The 19,439-nt window shown below is 39.6% G+C and overlaps 1 protein-coding gene across 2 annotated transcripts in view; it reads right to left on the reverse strand.

Annotated features, from left to right (window-relative positions):
* Positions 1–19,439, reverse strand: part of LOC117301348 (tyrosine-protein kinase JAK1-like) — a 43,191-nt gene that overhangs the window by 6,699 nt on the left and 17,053 nt on the right. Inside the window, exons 5-20 of one of the 2 annotated variants that reach the window (XM_033785271.1) lie at positions 18,875–19,032; positions 17,816–17,964; positions 13,729–13,863; positions 12,968–13,200; positions 11,756–11,962; positions 10,786–10,928; positions 9,489–9,627; positions 8,305–8,458; positions 7,582–7,749; positions 5,777–5,844; positions 4,999–5,088; positions 4,284–4,467; positions 2,907–3,046; positions 2,368–2,558; positions 1,911–2,027; positions 156–368 (exon numbers count right to left, since the gene is read on the reverse strand). In XM_033785271.1, the coding sequence (XP_033641162.1) occupies positions 156–368; positions 1,911–2,027; positions 2,368–2,558; positions 2,907–3,046; positions 4,284–4,467; positions 4,999–5,088; positions 5,777–5,844; positions 7,582–7,749; positions 8,305–8,458; positions 9,489–9,627; positions 10,786–10,928; positions 11,756–11,962; positions 12,968–13,200; positions 13,729–13,863; positions 17,816–17,964; positions 18,875–19,032 (2,489 nt within the window). Of the gene's footprint in view, positions 1–151; positions 369–1,910; positions 2,028–2,367; positions 2,559–2,906; positions 3,047–4,283; positions 4,468–4,998; positions 5,089–5,776; positions 5,845–7,581; positions 7,750–8,304; positions 8,459–9,488; positions 9,628–10,785; positions 10,929–11,755; positions 11,963–12,967; positions 13,201–13,728; positions 13,864–17,815; positions 17,965–18,874; positions 19,033–19,439 lie in introns of both variants that reach the window. The other variant, XM_033785268.1, reaches the window with a different exon arrangement.

Below are 19,439 nucleotides of genomic sequence, written 5' to 3' on the forward strand. Positions count from 1 at the left end.
AGCACAGGATTCTACGGAAATGCGCCTATGGTTATAAATGCAAAACAATAACTAGTATAATGGCCTGTCATTCTGCTAGGGTCGAAACGTCAGGCCATAAGCAATTTTTGGCAAGATCCTGAACTAGAATCATAAGGAAATGTTTACTTACTCACTAGTTATCAATCATATCCTGCTCTAGCATGTCTCCATGCCGTTGTATTAACATGTTGAATTTGGGTCGAGACGTCTTCTCGAGGCGCCAACAGTCCAACATGACGCTGTAAACACGTTGAGGGCAGTCTACAGGTCGCTTCAGACGATTTCCCTTCAGCAGGAAGTCGTGAACTTCCCTCATTGTTGTTAATGTATGATTCCCGTCTTGGTATCTGTAAAGTATTAATTATAAAATAATAAGTAATAATCGTATTTATAACGCGCCTTTTGCCAAAGGATACAAAGCGCCAGGTGTTATTACTGCAAGGAGTGGGACGAAGTTTGAGACAAGAACTAATCCTTAGCACCATGTAATGGTTTACAAGGTGCTATGGCGCAATATGCTGCCAATCCGGCCAGGAACACCGGGGCGAACCCATTCTCTTTTCGATAAGTGCACTGGGTTCTTTTACATGCCTTTACACAACATATGGGACCAACGGCTTCACGTCCCATCCGAAGGACGAAGCGCTGTTTAAGTGTCTTGCTTAAAGGACACTAGTGTCACGACTGACTGGGACACGAACCCACACTCTGCTTATCACAAACACCACAGTTTTAATTCGGTGCTCTTAACCGCTCGGCCATAACACACTATGTAAGAGATGGTTTGATAAGAACTAGAGGGTGCAGTGGCCTAGTTACGCAGCCCGGCATGCACGCATGCGGCCATTTTGTAAGCAGCATCGCATAACGGGTGTTTGTCATACACACACTTGAACTTTATATTTAGCGCTCGTACAACGTTCCTCATACAAAATGGCGTGTGCGTCTCCTTGTGGTCCCCATCGCGTTTGTGCACACAGCATCACCAGTCAGCGTCTAGCTCTTACATAACTCTATGGGTTTTTACCCATATACACCGATGTGTGTTAGCAGTGTATACTTAAAACTTTCCCAAGCTCTGTGAGTAAAATCACAGACATATTACTCGGGTGTGATTCAAAACCCACGACCTTTGCAATTCTAGAGCAGTGTCTTACCAACTAGACTACCGAGATTGCCCAGTAGCTAGAGGCAGTTCCAATTCTTTATTTTAGCAGCGGGTAACATTTCAGCAACAATTTAATAGATACAAATTTAATAGATGGGAATTTGCATCGGGGATAAAGACTATTACCCCAAATCAACTATCAACCCAAATCAACTGTAACAAAGGGTATTTTGCCACCTACTCCTGGGGCTGAACAGGGCTACGCCCTTCACAGTCCATAAGAATGTAGGCATGGGTATCATCCACTAGGAGCCACCTACTCCTGGAGCTGAAACAGGGTTACCCCCTTCACAGTCCATAAGAATGTAGGCATGGGTATCATCCACTAGGAGCCACCTACTCCTAGGGCTGAAACAGGGTTACCCCCTTCACAGTCCATAAGGATGTAGGCATGGGTATCATCCACTAGGAGCCACCTACTCCTGGGGCTGAAACAGGGTTATCCCCCTTCACAGTCCGTAAGGATGTAGGCATGGGTGTCATCCACTAGGAGCCACCTACTCCTGGGGCTGAAACAGGGTTACCCCCTTCACAGTCCGTAAGGATGTAGGCATGGGTATCATCCACTAGGAGCCACCTACTCCTGGGGCTGATACAGGGTTACCCCCTTCACAGTCTGTAAGGATGTAGGCATGGGTATCATCCACTAGGAGCCTAGAACAGAGAAATCATATCCCTGTATAATTCAACATGTTCAAAGTCAAGAAGGTGAAGTACATACCTTGCCGATGCACCATCTGAGAATATCTCCCACATTAGAATCCCATAGCCCCAGACATCGCCTGCACAGCTAAACCTCCCTGCATTCGTCGGCTCCTCAATGCTCTCAGGCGGGTAACTGTGAATGAAGTACATAAAATAAATTAAAAATGGCTTCTTTAAAAGCTCTCCAATCCGTCACACAGTGACCCTCATGGCGCTCCAACAGTATTACCCATGGTCACTGGGCTATTTGTTTCAATGAATGTCATTCCTTAAACCATCTCAGCTCCCTGGAGTGCGTTTTGGCGAACCCCAACCAAAGCCCAACCACGTCAACAAGTTGGCTACCGGTTGGTCTGAACAGCATCGTCACCACGCCTCGACCGAACATGCGAAAACGCTCAACCGATGACCGTTGTTCTGGTTGGGGTCGCCAAAACGAGCGAGAAGGTTCCAAACTCTTCTTGTGTACTCACACTGTCACAGGTAGTGGCGGGTTCTGACCAGTTGGTGAGTAGTACCCATCTGCTCTGCACTTCCGGGCCAGACCAAAATCACAGATTTTGACTTCCGGCCCGCTATAATAGTCTTCGTCCGAGGCCACCAGGACGTTGCGTGCTGCTAGGTCCCGATGAACGATCTTCTGCTCACCTAAGTATGCCATGCCCTGCCGAGAGAGTTAACAAGTAATAATAATAATGATAAAGACTTGTAATGCACACGTATCCACCCTGCTGGGTGTTCAGGGTGCAGTGAATGAAAACCGGCACAACAAAAATAGTCCTTGAAAACCTGGGACATACATGTAAGATAAGTTTTTAGAAGAGATTTGAATTTTGTGGTACAAAGACAAGATCTGACCCAGATGGCCGATCAATCTCAAACTTCTACAGGTTTGTCAGTTTATGTATAAGGTGGATTTAATAAAGCGCTTACACTACCAGCAACTGTTTTGTTAGCAAAAACCAATTCTGTAATGTTCCTTTACATGTAAAAAATAATAACAAAGTGGTACCTGCGCTACTTGCTGGGAAAACAGAAGCTTCGTTTTCTTTGACAATGGATTCTTCTCATGCTTCTTCCTGCAAAGGAATTTGTCCAGAGCACCGATAGAGTAATACTCCATCACCATACACAGCGGATGAAAATCGTACCCTTGACAACAAATGAAAACATTTGATGAAATAATAGTAGGGAGGTTTACATGTAGCTGCACGTTCTGCGTGAACGTGAACGTCGGAAAATTGTGCGGTTAAAATCTCACGTTTTTAGCACTGGGGAAGTTACCCTTTTTCACGTTAAGTACAAACCTGCGCGCAGACGTCATACGTGAGCATGCAATAAGCCCAAAGTGGTGACATCACCCTCAAACAGCACAATATTTTGGCGTTTACGTTCACGTATTTGCTCGCGTAACGTGCAGCTAAACGGCCCGCTAATATAGAAAGGTTTGTGGTAACACCATGTAATGATATCCTCTAAAGAGTTGGGGTGGTTCAAAAAAGAAATGAGAGTTGAAACCAAGAGTTCTTTCTTTTAAGAACCACCCATACTCATTTAGAGATTATCATTACATGGTGTTACCGCAAACCTTACTATATTGTATTTCCACCATGCAAAGTGTCAAATCCTACTGAAATCATAATAATAAAAGAAACTTATGAAACCCAGTATTGCCGCAAAAACGCCCTCTAAGCGCTTTGTATAAAAAAAAGCAAGATACAAAGACAAAAGTCAATAGCAGATAAATTTTACAACATACTACATGTTGCAACATATTACAGGAGAGTATACAATAATAAATAACTCAAGGGATAAAATACCGGTAAACAGAAAAAGGCAAAATACAGTAGCAGATTTTTCATTTTTTTTATTACAAAATTACATCCAGAGCCTTGATTAAAACAAGAAAGCTCACTTTCTGGTGAAATGATGTTCCTTTCAACTTGGTTCATCTTATCCCGAATATCTTCCCGCTTGTCCAGGCTCAGGAATAATGCAAGATACTGGCCTTTGGAAACAGGCAGCTTCCTGCCAGATTTTCCTTTGACCTTGAATGCAATAATATTGTGATTGGTTGCATATTGCACCTTGTAAACCATTACCGATGCTTTAGGTACTTGAAATCGCAGCTCCACATACATGTACCAGGACAAAATACCCTGCGCTTTGATACCCCCCTTATAGGGGTGTGACAAAGCGCTACATAAGAACCAAGTACTAACTATTATAATATTAAGGGAATAAATATGTGCTTTCGACCAGTTTTATGCACTCTGTTTAATACCGGTTGCAATATTGATGCAATAATTACCCGAGCAGGTTATCAGCATTTGGAGCTTCAGAAAATTTGGCCCTGGAGAAACAAAAAAGCAAAGGCAGTTGAACTCACCTTCAGCGAATCCTAAGACTTTGACGATGTTCTTATGGTCACATTGAGACATCCGTCTTATCTCTTCTTCAAACTGACTTAGCGCCATCATGTCCGTATCCTGCTTGATGACTTTGATGGCAACATCGATTATGTTGCCGCCTCCACGGATCCATTTGCTTTTGTACACACAACCAAAGTGACCCTAGCAACAAATACCCAGAAAAAAGGAAAGTTTATATGGCCAGTTGATAATAATGTGAAAATAGAATTAGCTGATTGCAAACAAAAGGACTGATGGTATAAAATATTGATGCTTTATTAACAACATTCGACCATTGCAGCAAAAGGCTGAATTGTGCTTAAAATACATAGATTTTTAAAAATACATGTAGATTATAATTTTAAAATTCCAGAAAATCATTTAGAAATTCAAATTAATTTTATAAATTTACATGTTAAAAGTTTATTCACAGTAGCCAACGACCATACTAAATGCATAACATTTGTTAATGGCCTGATGTTTCGACCCTAGAAGAGTCTTTCTCGAAGGCTAAATGGCAACACAACAAACCCCTGTTGGAGGGGTCTGGGAGGGCACATCGCTTTAAAGACAGTTTTTAAAACTTTTGCCTTACCCTGGACAGCCCCTGCCAACAAAGAATTATGTCCGAAGATTTAAAATAAAAATAAAAAAATAAAAATAACATTATTTATTATGAATTATTATTCTTACTTCTCCAAGTGGCTTCTCAGTAGTCAGTGTTCCTTCCATAACCTTCTCAATTCCTTTGAACTTCACGAGTCGACTGACATTCTGCAGTTGCTATGGTTAAAAACAAAGTGATAAAAGACAATTGGAAAATGTTGAAACCAATACAGGATTGAAGGCACAGGCATGACAGGACACTATTGCTATTGGTAATTACACAAAATAATTGATAACGAGAAATGGAGAGCTGTTGGTAGTATACAAGTGTAAAAACATTGTGAGAAACGTCTCCCTCTGAAGTAACGTACTTTTTGAGAAAGAAGTCATTTCTCACAATCATCTTTGAAGTGAATTAGAGACCTCGTCTGTGGTCTCGAATTCAAGGCATCTGAAAGCACACAACTTGTGCCACAAGGGTGTTTTTTCTTCCTTTATTCTGTTGCTTACTCGATGACAAAATTGAGCTTGAATTTTCACAGGTTTGTTATTTTATGCATACATGTATGTTTTGATACATCAGGGGCTGGTCTTTGACAATTACCAAAGGCGTTCAGTGTCTTTAAACAGACATGAAACTTTGTAATAAGGGGACGTCACAATTATAGTCATTTTCACAAGGGTACAAACTCAGGGATATGATAGGCTATTGAGGAAGAACATTTGCGAGCATGAAGCCCAGTATTAACGTTATGTTGGAAGCGCTTTACAATGCCCTTCAGGTGTGAAAAGCACTATTATTAAAACGGGTTATTATTAAAAATGGTGCCCAGCATTAAAACATCCATTAAAAAAAATGCCTTACCTCTGGTGTATTAGACACACCTGGGTTGTAGGTACTTGCAGGATTGTTGTTGGGTTGTGCCAGAGGATCTATCAAATACAAGCAAAGAATAATCAGTTAGGCCTCATTTTTGTATAATACATGTATATTTCAGGTCCAACCTACCGTCGTTTACCCACTATACACAGTATACCCAGCATACCCAGTTTACCCAGTATACTACAGGTACTAAACCCAGTATACTACAGGTACTAAACCCAGTATACTACAGGTACTAAACCCAGTATACTACAGGTACTAAACCCAGTATACTACAGGTACTAAACCAAGTATACTACAGGTACTAAACCCAGTAAACTACAGGTACTAAACCCAGTATACTACAGGTACTAAACCCAGTATACTACAGGTACTAAACCCAGTATACTACAGGTACTAAACCCAGCATACCCAGTTTACCCAGTATACTACAGGTACTAAACCCAGTATACTACAGGTACTAAACCCAGCATACCCAGTTTACCCAGTATACTACAGGTACTAAACCCAGTATACTACAGGTACTAAACCCAGTATACTACAGGTACTAAACCCAGTATACTACAGGTACTAAACCCAGTATACTACAGGTACTAAACCCAGTATACTACAGGTACTAAACCCAGCATACCCAGTTTACCCAGTATACTACAGGTACTAAACCCAGTATACTACAGGTACTAAACCCAGTATACTACAGGTACTAAACCCAGTAAACTGGGTACACACAGAACACCAAGTTTATTGGGTACATTGTGCGTACACACCCAGTTTACCGGGTACACTTTGTTTCATTTCATTTCATTTCATTTTATTGGAATCATATTTCGTGGCCCACAGGCCAAATTGCACATGATTTACAATAATTACATAGTAAAAACATTATTATTATTGATATTATTATTATTATTATTATTAATATAAAAAGATATTAAAAAACACACAAGAACACACACTGGTGGAATACAAACAATGATGAATTGCAATAATACAAAGAAGCACAAAATAAAACATAACACAAACAGAAGGCAGGATAAAAACACGCAATCAAAAACACACGGACATAGAACTGGATGAGGAAAACAATCAATAAGACTAGCAAAACACTAACTTTGTGTACCCAGTGTACCCAGTGTACCCAGTGTACCCAGTGTACCCAGTGTACCCAGTACCAGTAATGTATAATGTATATCCCAGTATACCCAGTATACCCTCAACAAACTTTATTGTAGGAGAGAATGTTTGAGAATTGACTTGAGGAGACGTCATTATTGAAGAAAGTCATCCACCTGTCATCATTTTAACGCAAACCTTTCTTTATACCCAGTATACATGTACCTATGTAGTATAACCAGTATACCCAGTATTAAGCTTGGGCGATATCACGATATTATCGAATATCGTGATATTAATTTGGACACGATTTCGATATCGGAAGGATTTGGTTTTAATCGAAATATCATATCGCGATAATCGCGATATATCGATATATCAATTAAATATCGCGATGTACTTGCTAGCTGAGACATCTTGCACCCCAAAGGTTTGGAGTAAAACCAGAAGAACAGGTCATTAGAACACCTCTCTTATGCTATGACTGTCTCTTCTACAACTTTCACTTGGAGTTTTAAGACTGATGATGTCAAATTTCATTAATCGCGATTATATCGAATATCGCGATATATTGTCGGCGATATATCGTGAATAAAATAAATCGATATCGCCCAAGCTTACCCAGTATACCCATACAAAACTTGATAACAAGTAAAGAGTGTTTGAGAACTTACTTGAGGAGACGTCATTATTGAAGAGAGTCTGATCGTCACTGTTGTCATCCGAGAGGTCATCATCCTCCCTCTCGCCCTCTGAGAGATCCTCTTCAATTAAATCAATATCCTCCTGATCTTCTGGGAACTCCCAGTACAGCCCCTCGGCACCGTCCTCATTCTGCACTCCTGAAGTCAAACAAAAGACAACAATAATATTAATGATTATAATAAACAGTTTTTATATAACGCTTTTCACGTCCAAGGGGTGTCTCAAAGCGCTTCCAACATTATTACCCCTGGTCACTGGGCCTTAATTCATTCCTTAAACCATCTCAGCTCCCTGCGAAGTATACAGCCTGTGCAACAATTATCTGTGCTACTCGGCTAAACCAATCACAAGAACGTTCTCTGTCCTCACAGGTACCCATTTTACCCCTGGGTGGAGAGAAGCAAACTAAAAACACACTTGTTCACCTAGACTTTCATTGGGTTTTATTTATTTATTTTTTTTTTGACCGAAAATGTATTTATGAATGGGAATCAAAGTGTGTTGAATCAGTTTTCAACTCGTGGTTTAAACCCGCCGAGGCCTGGTTCTTGAAAATTTACCTCAACTTCATCTCGGTAAAATTATCAAGAACCAGGCCTCGGATCGGTGGATTTAAACCACTAGTTGAAAACCTCTTCACCACACATTGATTCCCTTATTATTATTATGAAAGACCAAGGGATTCAACTCACGTAAATATATGCTGCTGAACTCTCTGAGTAACTGCTTGCAAGTGTAGCGTTCCATCGGAGTGTGGCGCCAGCAGTTCTTAATCAATTTGTTGACGGCTTCCAAACAGCTCGAAGAGAACAGCGGGAATTCAAATCTGCTATACTTTTGCAACACCTGTAGCAAAGAAGTACGTTTTAGTGGCCAAAACAATTTTAAAAAATGGTTTTCGTTATTTTCAAAAGTATGTTCAGTGTTGGGTTACTACTCCAAACATTAAAGGGTTTGGGTACTCTTTGTAGGACACAATACACAATGGTTGACAGATTAACTTTAAACTTATATGCTTTGAAGATAATGACTGTAGAAAGCTTCCCTTCAACTATTACTAGCTAATTTGGGTTTTGAATTCCACCCGAGTAATATGCCTGATATTTATTTTCACAGAACTTGGGTAAGTTCTGAGTATACAGCACCAACACACATCGGTGTATACATGGTATACATGGATGGGTAAAACCCCCCAAACCCAAATGAATATTCTTTATCCCCGATGCAAAGTTAAAGCCATTGGACCCTTTCGGTTCAGCAAAGTTCACAGATTTACAAATAACTTACAGGGTTTACAGAAGGCAATGGTGAAAGACTTCTCTTAAAATATTATTCCATGACATGCTTTACTTTTTGAGAAAACAGCAAAACAATATAAATTCTCGTTAACGAGAATAACAGATTTATTTTAAACACATGTCATGACACGGCGAAACGCGAGGAAACAAGGGTGGGTTTTTCCGTTGTTTTCTCCCGACTCCGTTGACCGATTGAGCCTAAATTTTCACAGGTTTGTTATTTGATATAGAAGTTGTGGTACACAAAGTGTGGGCCTCGGACAACACTGTTTACCGAAAGGGTCCAATGGCTTTAACACCTATTAAATCATTAGCAGTACCCATTGCTAAAACATTGGACCCGAACTGCCTCTAACTACATGTTCTAGGCGATCTTGGTGGTCTAGTTGGTATGACACTGCTCTAGAGTTGCGAAGGTCATGGGATCTAATATGCCTGTGATTTTTTTCACAGAACTCGGGTACGTACCGAGTATCCAGTGCTAACACACATCAGTAATGGTAAATATGGGTCAAAACCCCCAAAAACTAAATTAATATAATTATTAAAATATAATCAAGTATTATAATCAATTATACCTCCAACTCTGTATAATCTTCAAATGGGATTTTGCCAAGAGACCAAATTTGCCAGACTACCATCCCAAAGCTCCAGCGATCACTCTCCAGCGTCGGCTCTACATTGGGGTGCAGAAGCTCAGGGGCGGTCCATCGAACACTGCCCATGAAAACAAAAATTTATTACTACATGACTTCAAATCAAGCAAAACGATTGAACTGATCCACAAGAATCTGAAGACCTACCTCCTGAAGGAATCCAACGATTAACTGTCATGTCCATACTTGTCATTATTTTGTCTAATTACTGTTTCTAGTGTATCTTTGTGCGCCTTGGGTGCAACTTTAGGCAGATATTTGTGCGATATACAAATCTTTAATTATTATTATTATTATTATTATTATTATTATTATTATTATTATTATTATTATTATTATTAATATTATTATGACTTTGAATGACATTTTATTCAGATAGTTTCTCCAAGAGTGATACGGTCGACATGGAAGTGTCGTGGCCGAGCAGTTAATAAGTGCACCAAATTCAAACTCTGGTTTTTCTGATCGGCAGAGTGTGGGTTTGAGTCCCAGTCACGACAGTTGTGTCCTTAAGCAAGACACTTAGCCATTGCTTCACCATTCGAATGGGACACAGAATGCCACGTAATGTGAAGTTGCCATGCACAAGCAAAATTTTCAAGGTAACCTGTGAGGTGAAATAGGCTTGACGTAGGCGTGGAATTCCCTGCTTCTGCCCTGATTCTTTGCTTACGGTAAGTAGAGCCATGAAATTTGGCCAATATAATAATCTACCTGCTCTTCATTAGTCGAACGTCAAAGAAAAACAAACTGGTAGGACACTGCTCTAGAATTGCAAAGGTCGTGGGTTTGAATCCCACCCTAGTACAGTAGTAATACATCTGTTATTTTGTTCATAGAGCTCGGGAAAGTACCGAGTATACAGTGCTCACCCATACACTCTTAATTTGCTGAGATGTAAAACAAGGAGCCATCCAACATGTACTGCATCTCTTTGGAACCCCTTGCCTGGTGCATGTTGCCCTTCATCATACAGTTTAGACTGTTGAGGAGTACCAATTCCTACTTGTATACCTTCAGCTTCCCAAGTTCTTTTCACATTCAATAATTTTCCTTCTTGTAGCCCCATACAAAGAGTGGCTGTAAGCCTTTTGGGGGGCGAACGTGCATAACAAATAATGGGTAAAACCAAAAATTTATATTTTTAATCCCAGGTGCAAGTTCCTATCTGTAAAAAAAAAAAAAAAACTGTGTAAGACTTTATTTATATTGATCTTACATATTCATCTTAGCGTCCATCGGTAGACTATGGTAGAATTTACTCATCATGGGATCTCCAAGCTTGACCCGTATCTGGGGACTGTTTCTCACCACCAGAACATTCTTAGCCGAGATGTTGCCGTGAACAATCTTACGAGATTCCTAAAAGAGGCAAAGAAGAAAACCTTCATCATAATACATGTACCAGGTACTTCTCCTAGCCCTATTTAGGACTCTTTCTCTCTGCTGTACACAGATACAGAGTCCTATATATTAGGGCCCTGTATCTGGGGCGGACAATTTTCAAAGCTTCTTAACTCAAATCTTACTTAAGACATGAATAAGAATACGATCAGAACACGATCAAAACAGGAATTTCTTGACGTTGGGAGCTGCGTTATATCACGAAAAATGACAAATTTGTGAGGAATTAATGACGATCAAAACCCACTGCAGAGAAATGTATGCTGCCATGGAATGTGAATCTGGTGAAATTAGTGGCTTCTTGCAGGTAAGATTTGAGTAATGAAGCTTTTAAAACTTTCCGCCCCAGAAATGGACCCTGATATTCAGGACGTCACATAAGTATAATACGAAAGTGTAAGAAATCACATCCATTCGCTTATTTTTATTTTTACCACACACAAAGAAAAGTGATATAATTTACATTATATTATAATAACTAAAGAAAACATAAGTACAATAGGATTTTGTGTGAGGATGGAGGTCTCCAAGAAGCATCAGCTTGTCGAGTAGAGGCCCCACTCATACAATAACAAAACAAAGAACAATACAACAATATGAAGACACTATTGGAACTAATTGAAACTTAGACATTGGCATACAGTAGTTTGTAGCTAGTATATAAAGTAAAATCGAGATTGGAATAAAGAAATTCTGCTTAAACATATTTGATGATTAATTTAGTTTTTAGTTTCCGCTTGAATAAGAATAAACTCTGTATTTTTTTCATCCCTTAAGATACCTACCAGGTACTCCAACCCATCCACAAGCTGCACTGCCATAGAGATGAAGTGATTCTGGTTAACTGTGGGGTAATTTAACCGCAGATAACGATCTAAAGATCCATACGGCGCATACTCCATGATTAACGTGAACTTGGCGCCAATACCGAGGAATTTAATGATGGACTGGTTGTTCCACGACGACATCATGTCAACAGACGAGCAAAATTTCTGCCAAAAGAATGAGGTTTGTTTGAATTAAGCCCAGTTCATACTTCCTGCCAATGCGAATGCAATACAAATTTTGACGTCACGTGGCTGTTTTCAGACCTAGAGTTCCGCGTGAGTTCAACTGTTGCGAATCACAATCGCAGGATGAACAGGCTTTACAGGGGAATAATAAAAGAGTGTTGAATACTCTGTGAATATTTGGTTATTAATTAGCCATTATAGTAATGAAACCAAGAATGCCTCATAAGTGAAGTTCACCACAATAGTGCACAAGCTTGAGGGAACCTGTCATGCCTGTACTCCAAAAACTAGAGTCATAGATTGGTTAAGTAATACAATTAATAAATTAATTATGCACATTTTGGGCTCAAAGACCAGTCTTCTCACTTAGTTTATCTCATATGCATACCTGTGAAAATTTGAACTCAATTGGTTGTCGCAGTTGCGAGATAATAATTGAAGAAAAAACACACTTAGTTTATCTCATATGCATACCTGTGAAAATTTGAACTCAATGGGAGACTTTCTGGGACGATAGAGGGCAGCAGACTTACCGGGTAAATCCATTGTTCTCAGAATTATGCGCATGTTCAGAACTACGTAAACAATGGAAATTTACCCGGTATGTCTGCTGCCGCCTAGCGTTGGAAAGTCTCCTATTGGTTGTCGCAGTTGCGAGATAATAATTGAAGAAAAAACACCCTTGTCACACGAAGTTGTGTGCTTTCAGATGCTTGATTTCGGGACCTCAAAATCTAATTTTGAGGTCTCGAAATCAAACTTGTGGAAAATTACCTCTTTCTCGAAAGAGGGAACCGTTTCTCATTACTCGTGACCAAGTAACGTTTTTACTAATAGTTATTTTTAGTAGTTACCAAAAGTGTCCACTGCCTTTAATCCGAGATAATTTGTGTGCTTAAAAAAACGGATTTCCGGTTAAAACCCGAAAAATCACATCTCCGCTTTAAAGACCTCATATCATGGAGAAGACAAATTGATCCTTACCTTTTGAACGTTAGATGAGATGTTCCTGTTTGGGCATTTGATGGCAACTGGTACCATTCCTTTACCCGGTTTCCTGATTCCTCCTTTATAGACCGAAGTGAAATCCCCACTGCCGAGTTTTCTTCTCCTCTCAGACATGTTCTCCTCTTTGATCCACTCTATCGAGGGTTCCGGAGGCCGTGGACGAGGGGGTTCGGGCAGCATCGATAAATCATGGAGGTGCAGTGAGTCTTCTGTTGATGATAGACAGTGCATGTAGCTTAAAGGCACTGGACACTATTGGTAAAGACTCAAAATTATAATCACCATAAAAACCTTACTTGGTAGCAAATAATGGGGAGCTGTTGATAGTTTAAAACATTGTGAGAAACAGCTCCCTCTGAAGTAACGTAGTTTTTGAGAAAGAAGTTCTTTATCCCCGATGCAAATTTAACATCTATTAAATCTTTTGCAGTACCCGCTGCTAAAAACATACATTAGGATTCGAACTGCCTCTAGCTACCGGGCAATCTCAGTGGTCTAGTTGGTATGACACTGCTGGCAAAGGGCGTGGGTTCGAATCCCACCCGAGTACAAAGCCTGTGATTTTTTTTCACAGGACTCGGGAAAGTACTGAGTATACAGTGCTACACACATCGGTGTATATGGGTAAAAACCCAAAATTAATATTCTTTATCCCGATGCAAATTTAACATCTATTAAAGAGGACATAAGTTGAGCGTTTGCATTGGTGATTGGCAGAGCCCCATGTTGTATCTTACCTTTTGGTTGGTAGGACACAACCTTTGTAAGAGGTCCATCTAAGCAAGCACAGTTGACATCCCTGCGGTAATGCTCGGCCAGTGATCTGACATCAGGGAAGGAGCGTTGACCAGGCAATGAGACTGAACCATCAACTGTTGGGGAAAGACGTACAAGTCAGCCGATGTGGTCTCAACGCTTCGAACAGTATACTCTGCTCATCTTCAGGAGAAACTGTCTTCTATTCTCCTGAAGACGAGCAGAGTTAACCGTTTATAGTTTGTTTATAGCTTCTTCCTATTTAGGAAGCTTCAATCATAACATTTTAAGTGGGATTTGAGGCATTGCATGGTGAGATATCAATATATATTTGGTTTGCGGTAACATGTACGTCATATTTGTATGTTTACTTGCCAGGTACATGTAGTTTTTGTTCTTCTGAGAGCTTGTCTTGCTTTTATTCTAAAACGGGGAGTAGATTTTCTGAGTAGATTTTTTTATTTTTTTATTCTTTTAAATAAAAAAAGGATGCACATCGGGATGATCAACTGGTACAAATTCTTTCCACTTGGTCTAAAAGCCGCTAATTTTCAGTATACATGTACATGTACTGTACATGTATGTACATGTAACATACACATCTACATAGTAGACCCCATGGGATCAATTTGTAAACAAAGGCACTTCATGCACTAGGGAGTAGCATATTAATAACACAAGCTGTTAAAAAGCTGAACAAAATTTCAAAGAAAACCAATTTATACATAATTTGCTGCTTGTGTGGAGTAAATTTATTAATTATTTTTATTATTATTATTATAAAAAAAAATGTGTATGTACATGTAAGTCGCCGGACACACAAGGCCTGAAGGCCACTTCAAGGTGTGGGCTACAATCAACTATTTTTCCAGGTGCCAGGAGTAAGGCCTGAAACGGTCCATATGGATGTACATGTACATCATGTACATTCATCATGTTCATCCATCAGAAGCCTGGCTGGTAGAGCAGAAAGCACTACGAAGCAATCATGGTTAAATGTAGGTGTCTTGCTTAAGGACAGAGGTGTCACAACCAGGACTCGAACCCAAACTCTACTGAAAATAACCTCACTCTAGCACTCATACCCCAATGGGAGATATTTGGACGGTCCTTTGTCACAGCTCTCCCCAGAAGTGTGCGTGCTCAGACATCTGCGCGCAATAGTGAGCATGCGCGCGCACACTCAGAGACGCAAAAATAGGAACAAAGGGCCTACATGTATGTCTTTTTCCACCAGAGTCTCAAAAGTCTCCGATTGCCTCCCACTCCAGTCAGTTTCAAATGACAGGGAAAAAAATTAAGATTTTAATGGTATTTTTTAAAATTTCTTTTACAGTCTTCATGCAGTGACAAAAGGGCCTCAAGTCAAGTGGCAATATTGGAGAAAAGAATTCACCCTGGCATCTACAGTGATCTACATGTAGTATAATACATCTGATCCATCTGTAGATTGGCAGAGACCGTGGGTTCGAATCCCACTGAGTAATAATGCCACTTTATGTACACATGTAATATGTAGGATTAATATTGACTGGCAATGAGGTAACTAGTGTACGTCTATTCCCCCGAGGGACTTTGAGTGACCAGAAGAGCGACCTATTTCCCCCGAGGCCTAAGGCCGAGTGAAATAGGCCCCTCTTCTGGTCACTCACAGGCCCGAGGGGGCAGACGTACACTAGTTATCAAATTATGCCAGTCAATATGTGTTTTATAACGCAGCTCGGTCTTAAATGTGAACTGGAAAAGAAGGAAGTTTTGTAGTTGCTGAAAACAATTCAAGTCAAGAGAGGGCGCTGTAACTGGTAACCGGGCACTATTTTCAAAGACTAGTGCCCGCACGTGCACGCGATCACTAGACTGTATTAGTTCATCCCACATGACCGTGTTTCAGCCAACCAGAATACAGAACATTAACAAGCAAGAGGTGTGTTATAAAACAACATAAGACATGCATACTAACTTTAAAGAGGTGTTTGGTTCATGTATAAACAAAGAGGTTGGAATTGTGAAACGCAAAATTAAAGGTGGGATGAGGAAGAACAAGTCATTAATTAGTGAATGAGACTTCAACAGTTCAATGGGGAACATCTGTCAAAAAGAAGGTGGCAAAGACAACAAGATATTAGTCATATCCTTTTGGATGTTCAGCCCATTGGATGAACTGATCTTGGCCCAGAGTAGCTACGCACACAATTATGCTTAGCAGAATAAGGTAACCAGCCAAAGTACCATACCTTGCACCTTTTGTGACTGGTAACCTGCTTGCTTTGGCTTAAGCAGGAAGTTGTTAGGTAATAATTTCTGCTTAAGCAGCATACTGCTTGAGCAGAAAACTACAATGTATGCTTGAATGCAGTGGACACTATTCATGCTATTAGTAATTACTCAAAACAATTATTAGCATACAACCTAACATGGTAATGCGTATTGGGGAAGAGGTTGGTAGTATAATACACTGTGAGAAACAGCTCCCTCTGAAGTAATGTAGTTTTCGAGAATGGAGTAGTTTTCCACGAATTTGATTTCGAGACCTCAGAATTAGATTTTGAGATCTCAACATCAGGCCTCTGAAAGCACACAACTTTGTGTGACACGAGGGTGTTTTTTCTTTCAATTTTTTTCTCACAACTTTGATGAACAATATTGAGCTCAATTTTCACAGGTTTGTTCTTTGATGCACATGTTGAGATAACTTGGTGTATACACCAAGTGAGAAGACTGGTCTTTGACAATTACCAACGGTGTCCAGTGTCTTTAACCATTTAGCCACTGTACCGCCCAGCCGCATATAGCGATACACTGTATGCGGTACGAGGAAACCTCGCTAGCTTGTGTTTGTAGAAAAAAAGGAACATCAAAAGAAAACCCGATAGTCATTAGTAGGTCTACGCATTTGTTAATATATCTAGTTGTTATAGATCGTTATTAATTCTCCCTTCACAGTTGACTTGTCGAAGCTAATGATGATGAAATAATTTAGCTCTTACGAAAAATAAAACGCTCATTAGTAAACAGGAAACTGTTCATCATTTATGATGATATTGTCGAAAATTAACGCCTTCGCATTTAATCAGTATGAGCATTGAGCCAGACAAAAGCCTTGAAAAGCTATTGTGTTCATTTTATCCGTGCACAAAAATATTCGCCATACAAATTACCGTAGCCGTTTAACGAGAGGCATTTATTGTTCCCATGAGAACTTGTACTTTTAGACAAATATTACCGAAACGGTAACAAATAAAGCAGCTTTTTTAAAGTGGGACAAGGAGATGCCTTATCAAAAGTTTCTCCCGACTCTGACAAAACATTAATTAGTAATTACATGTAACTAATATGATTAACTACAATGACTAATCAGTGATATTTCATGATTAACTACAATGACTGATGAGTGATATTTCATTGTCAACTACAATGGGGCGTTACTGTTCTGTAACTTAGTTCATCAATCACTTACGTATGCTGGTTGTCCAGCATAAACCCTACTGTAGGCTACAAAAAAAGGTTACCTTCAGCAGAGTGTGGGTTTGAGTCCTGTTTGTGACACGTTTGTCCTTAAGCAAGACACCTTGCGTGCGCTATATATAAGACTTTGATATTATCACTAATATAATAGGAACCAATTGAGCCCATATCCAATCATTCATGGGGAGACCGATCTTTCTCACATGCTGCCCCACGCCTATGGAACAAATTGCCAGCACTAGTAAACTCATCTGTTTCTTTAACACAATTTAAGAAAAAAACCTTAAGACACATCTTTTCAACCAAGTATTTGAGAAAATGGTTTGATTTCTACCCTTCGATGTTTTCTTTGATATTGCATTTGTATTGTATTTCTCTTCAACATGTTCTGGATTTCTTCTTAGCTTAGGCTTACGTTTCAATTTTGGTTATTGTACATGTAAATGTTATTCTTTGTATTTAGCGCCATGAGCACTTTGATGGATTTGTGCGCTTTATAAGTTCTCATTATTATTATTTTATTATTTAAGGGAAACACATTTGGTACATTTTTATTAGACATTATTATTATTGTATGCTGTGCATACAAGTACGAGTTCTCACCTTCGTTCACCATAATCTTGTAGTTTTTAATGTCACCGCCCATTCGTACAGTCAGACAATAGCTGAAGAAATCCTCAGGGTTTTGTCGTATGAGGTAAATCCCGTCTTCCATGCCGGCGTCCTCTATTTTTCTCTTAGCACACGATAGACTGTGAAAGAAGAAAATGAAAAATTAAATAACATTAAAGCAGTGTCCCGATTGGACTTTTTCTTTCGCTGCCATGCGGAAAGTTACTTCTACTTGGATACTCGGTAGGGTCCATAAGACAGGACGTAAAGCCAAGGGACTACTTGTCCATGAGCGGTGCAGGGGTGCGTTTGTACAAAGTGCAAGAAAAAAAGACTCATTGCTGCTTATAGGTGAGCAGTCACCACTCCCCTGAAAAACTAAACTGAAGGGGAGGTGATGATGTTGCCAGGGAGTGAGTTCTACCAGATGACGGTTCTTGGGAAAAATGAGTTTGAGAATGACTGTATCCTACCTGGGATGATCTGATATTTGTTTGGGTGGAATGATCTACATGTAGTATTTCATGGGATTGCTGGGTTGAGGTTTAGGTCTGGATTGACTGCAATAGTTTGGTTCTGAACTTTGTAGAGGAGTTACCTTTGCTGTTTGGTTTAATTCAACTGTGCGTTCCCACTTGGGACTTAAATATTCCGCGACAATTGCGTAGCATTTTACAGCGTGGTCGCGGTAGGTCATTGTAGGTTTACAAGGCAAAGCCCATTGGACTTTTTAGCAACCCTGTTATGCCGCGACCTCCTTTGGCCTGCTAGTTTTAAATCACGATCGCGGTAAGTTGACAAGCATGACAGGGAGGGCAGCTTACCTATAACAATTGGATTTTATTTTGTCATTCTACAGAAAGTTGAGGTACTTATAAATAAAAAAAAAATTAAAAAAGGCAAATGGGAACATGGCTTTAGATGGACACAATGTACAGAATGCGCATATCTCAGGAAACCGATCAAGACGCATACAAAAATCAACGAGGGTGGCACAAAAGTTAAGTTCAGAACAAGTGAAAAGAGAAACTAATGAAACCATTAACTTACGGGATTGGTCCGTGACATCTGTTTTTGACTAATTGAACAAGCGAGGGCGGTGCACACTCGGGACAAAGGTAATGATAGAAGTCGACCTGAAGACGACAGTAGCCATCGATAAGGGAAACTACTGACTCGGCGTCTTCTTTACATTCCATCAAAAACTCCTGGAAAAAAATTGAAAAAAATAGATTTAATGGATAATTAAAGACATTGGACATTTGGTAATTTCTCAAAATAAGTATTGATAGCCTATCTATAGTTTCACTTCCAAAAATGGCTTTTTTTAATTGGCACTGGACACAATTGGTAAACTAGAAATTAGCATAAAAAATTACTTGGTAACGTGGAGAGCTATTGATAGTATAAAACATTATGAGAAGCGACTCCCTCTCAAGTAACATAGTTTTTAAGAAAGGGGTCATTTCTCACAAAAATATTTAAATTTCAGGCATCTGAAAGCACACAATTTGTATTTTCTTTTTTCTAACATTATTTTCTTGCAACTTCAACAACCAGATGAGCCCATATTTTCACAGATTTGTTACCGATCCTATGGTGGTTACAACTTGTA

The sequence above is a fragment of the Asterias rubens genome, chromosome 17 (assembly GCF_902459465.1).
Source record: "Asterias rubens chromosome 17, eAstRub1.3, whole genome shotgun sequence".
Taxonomy (NCBI): Eukaryota; Metazoa; Echinodermata; class Asteroidea; order Forcipulatida; family Asteriidae; genus Asterias; species Asterias rubens.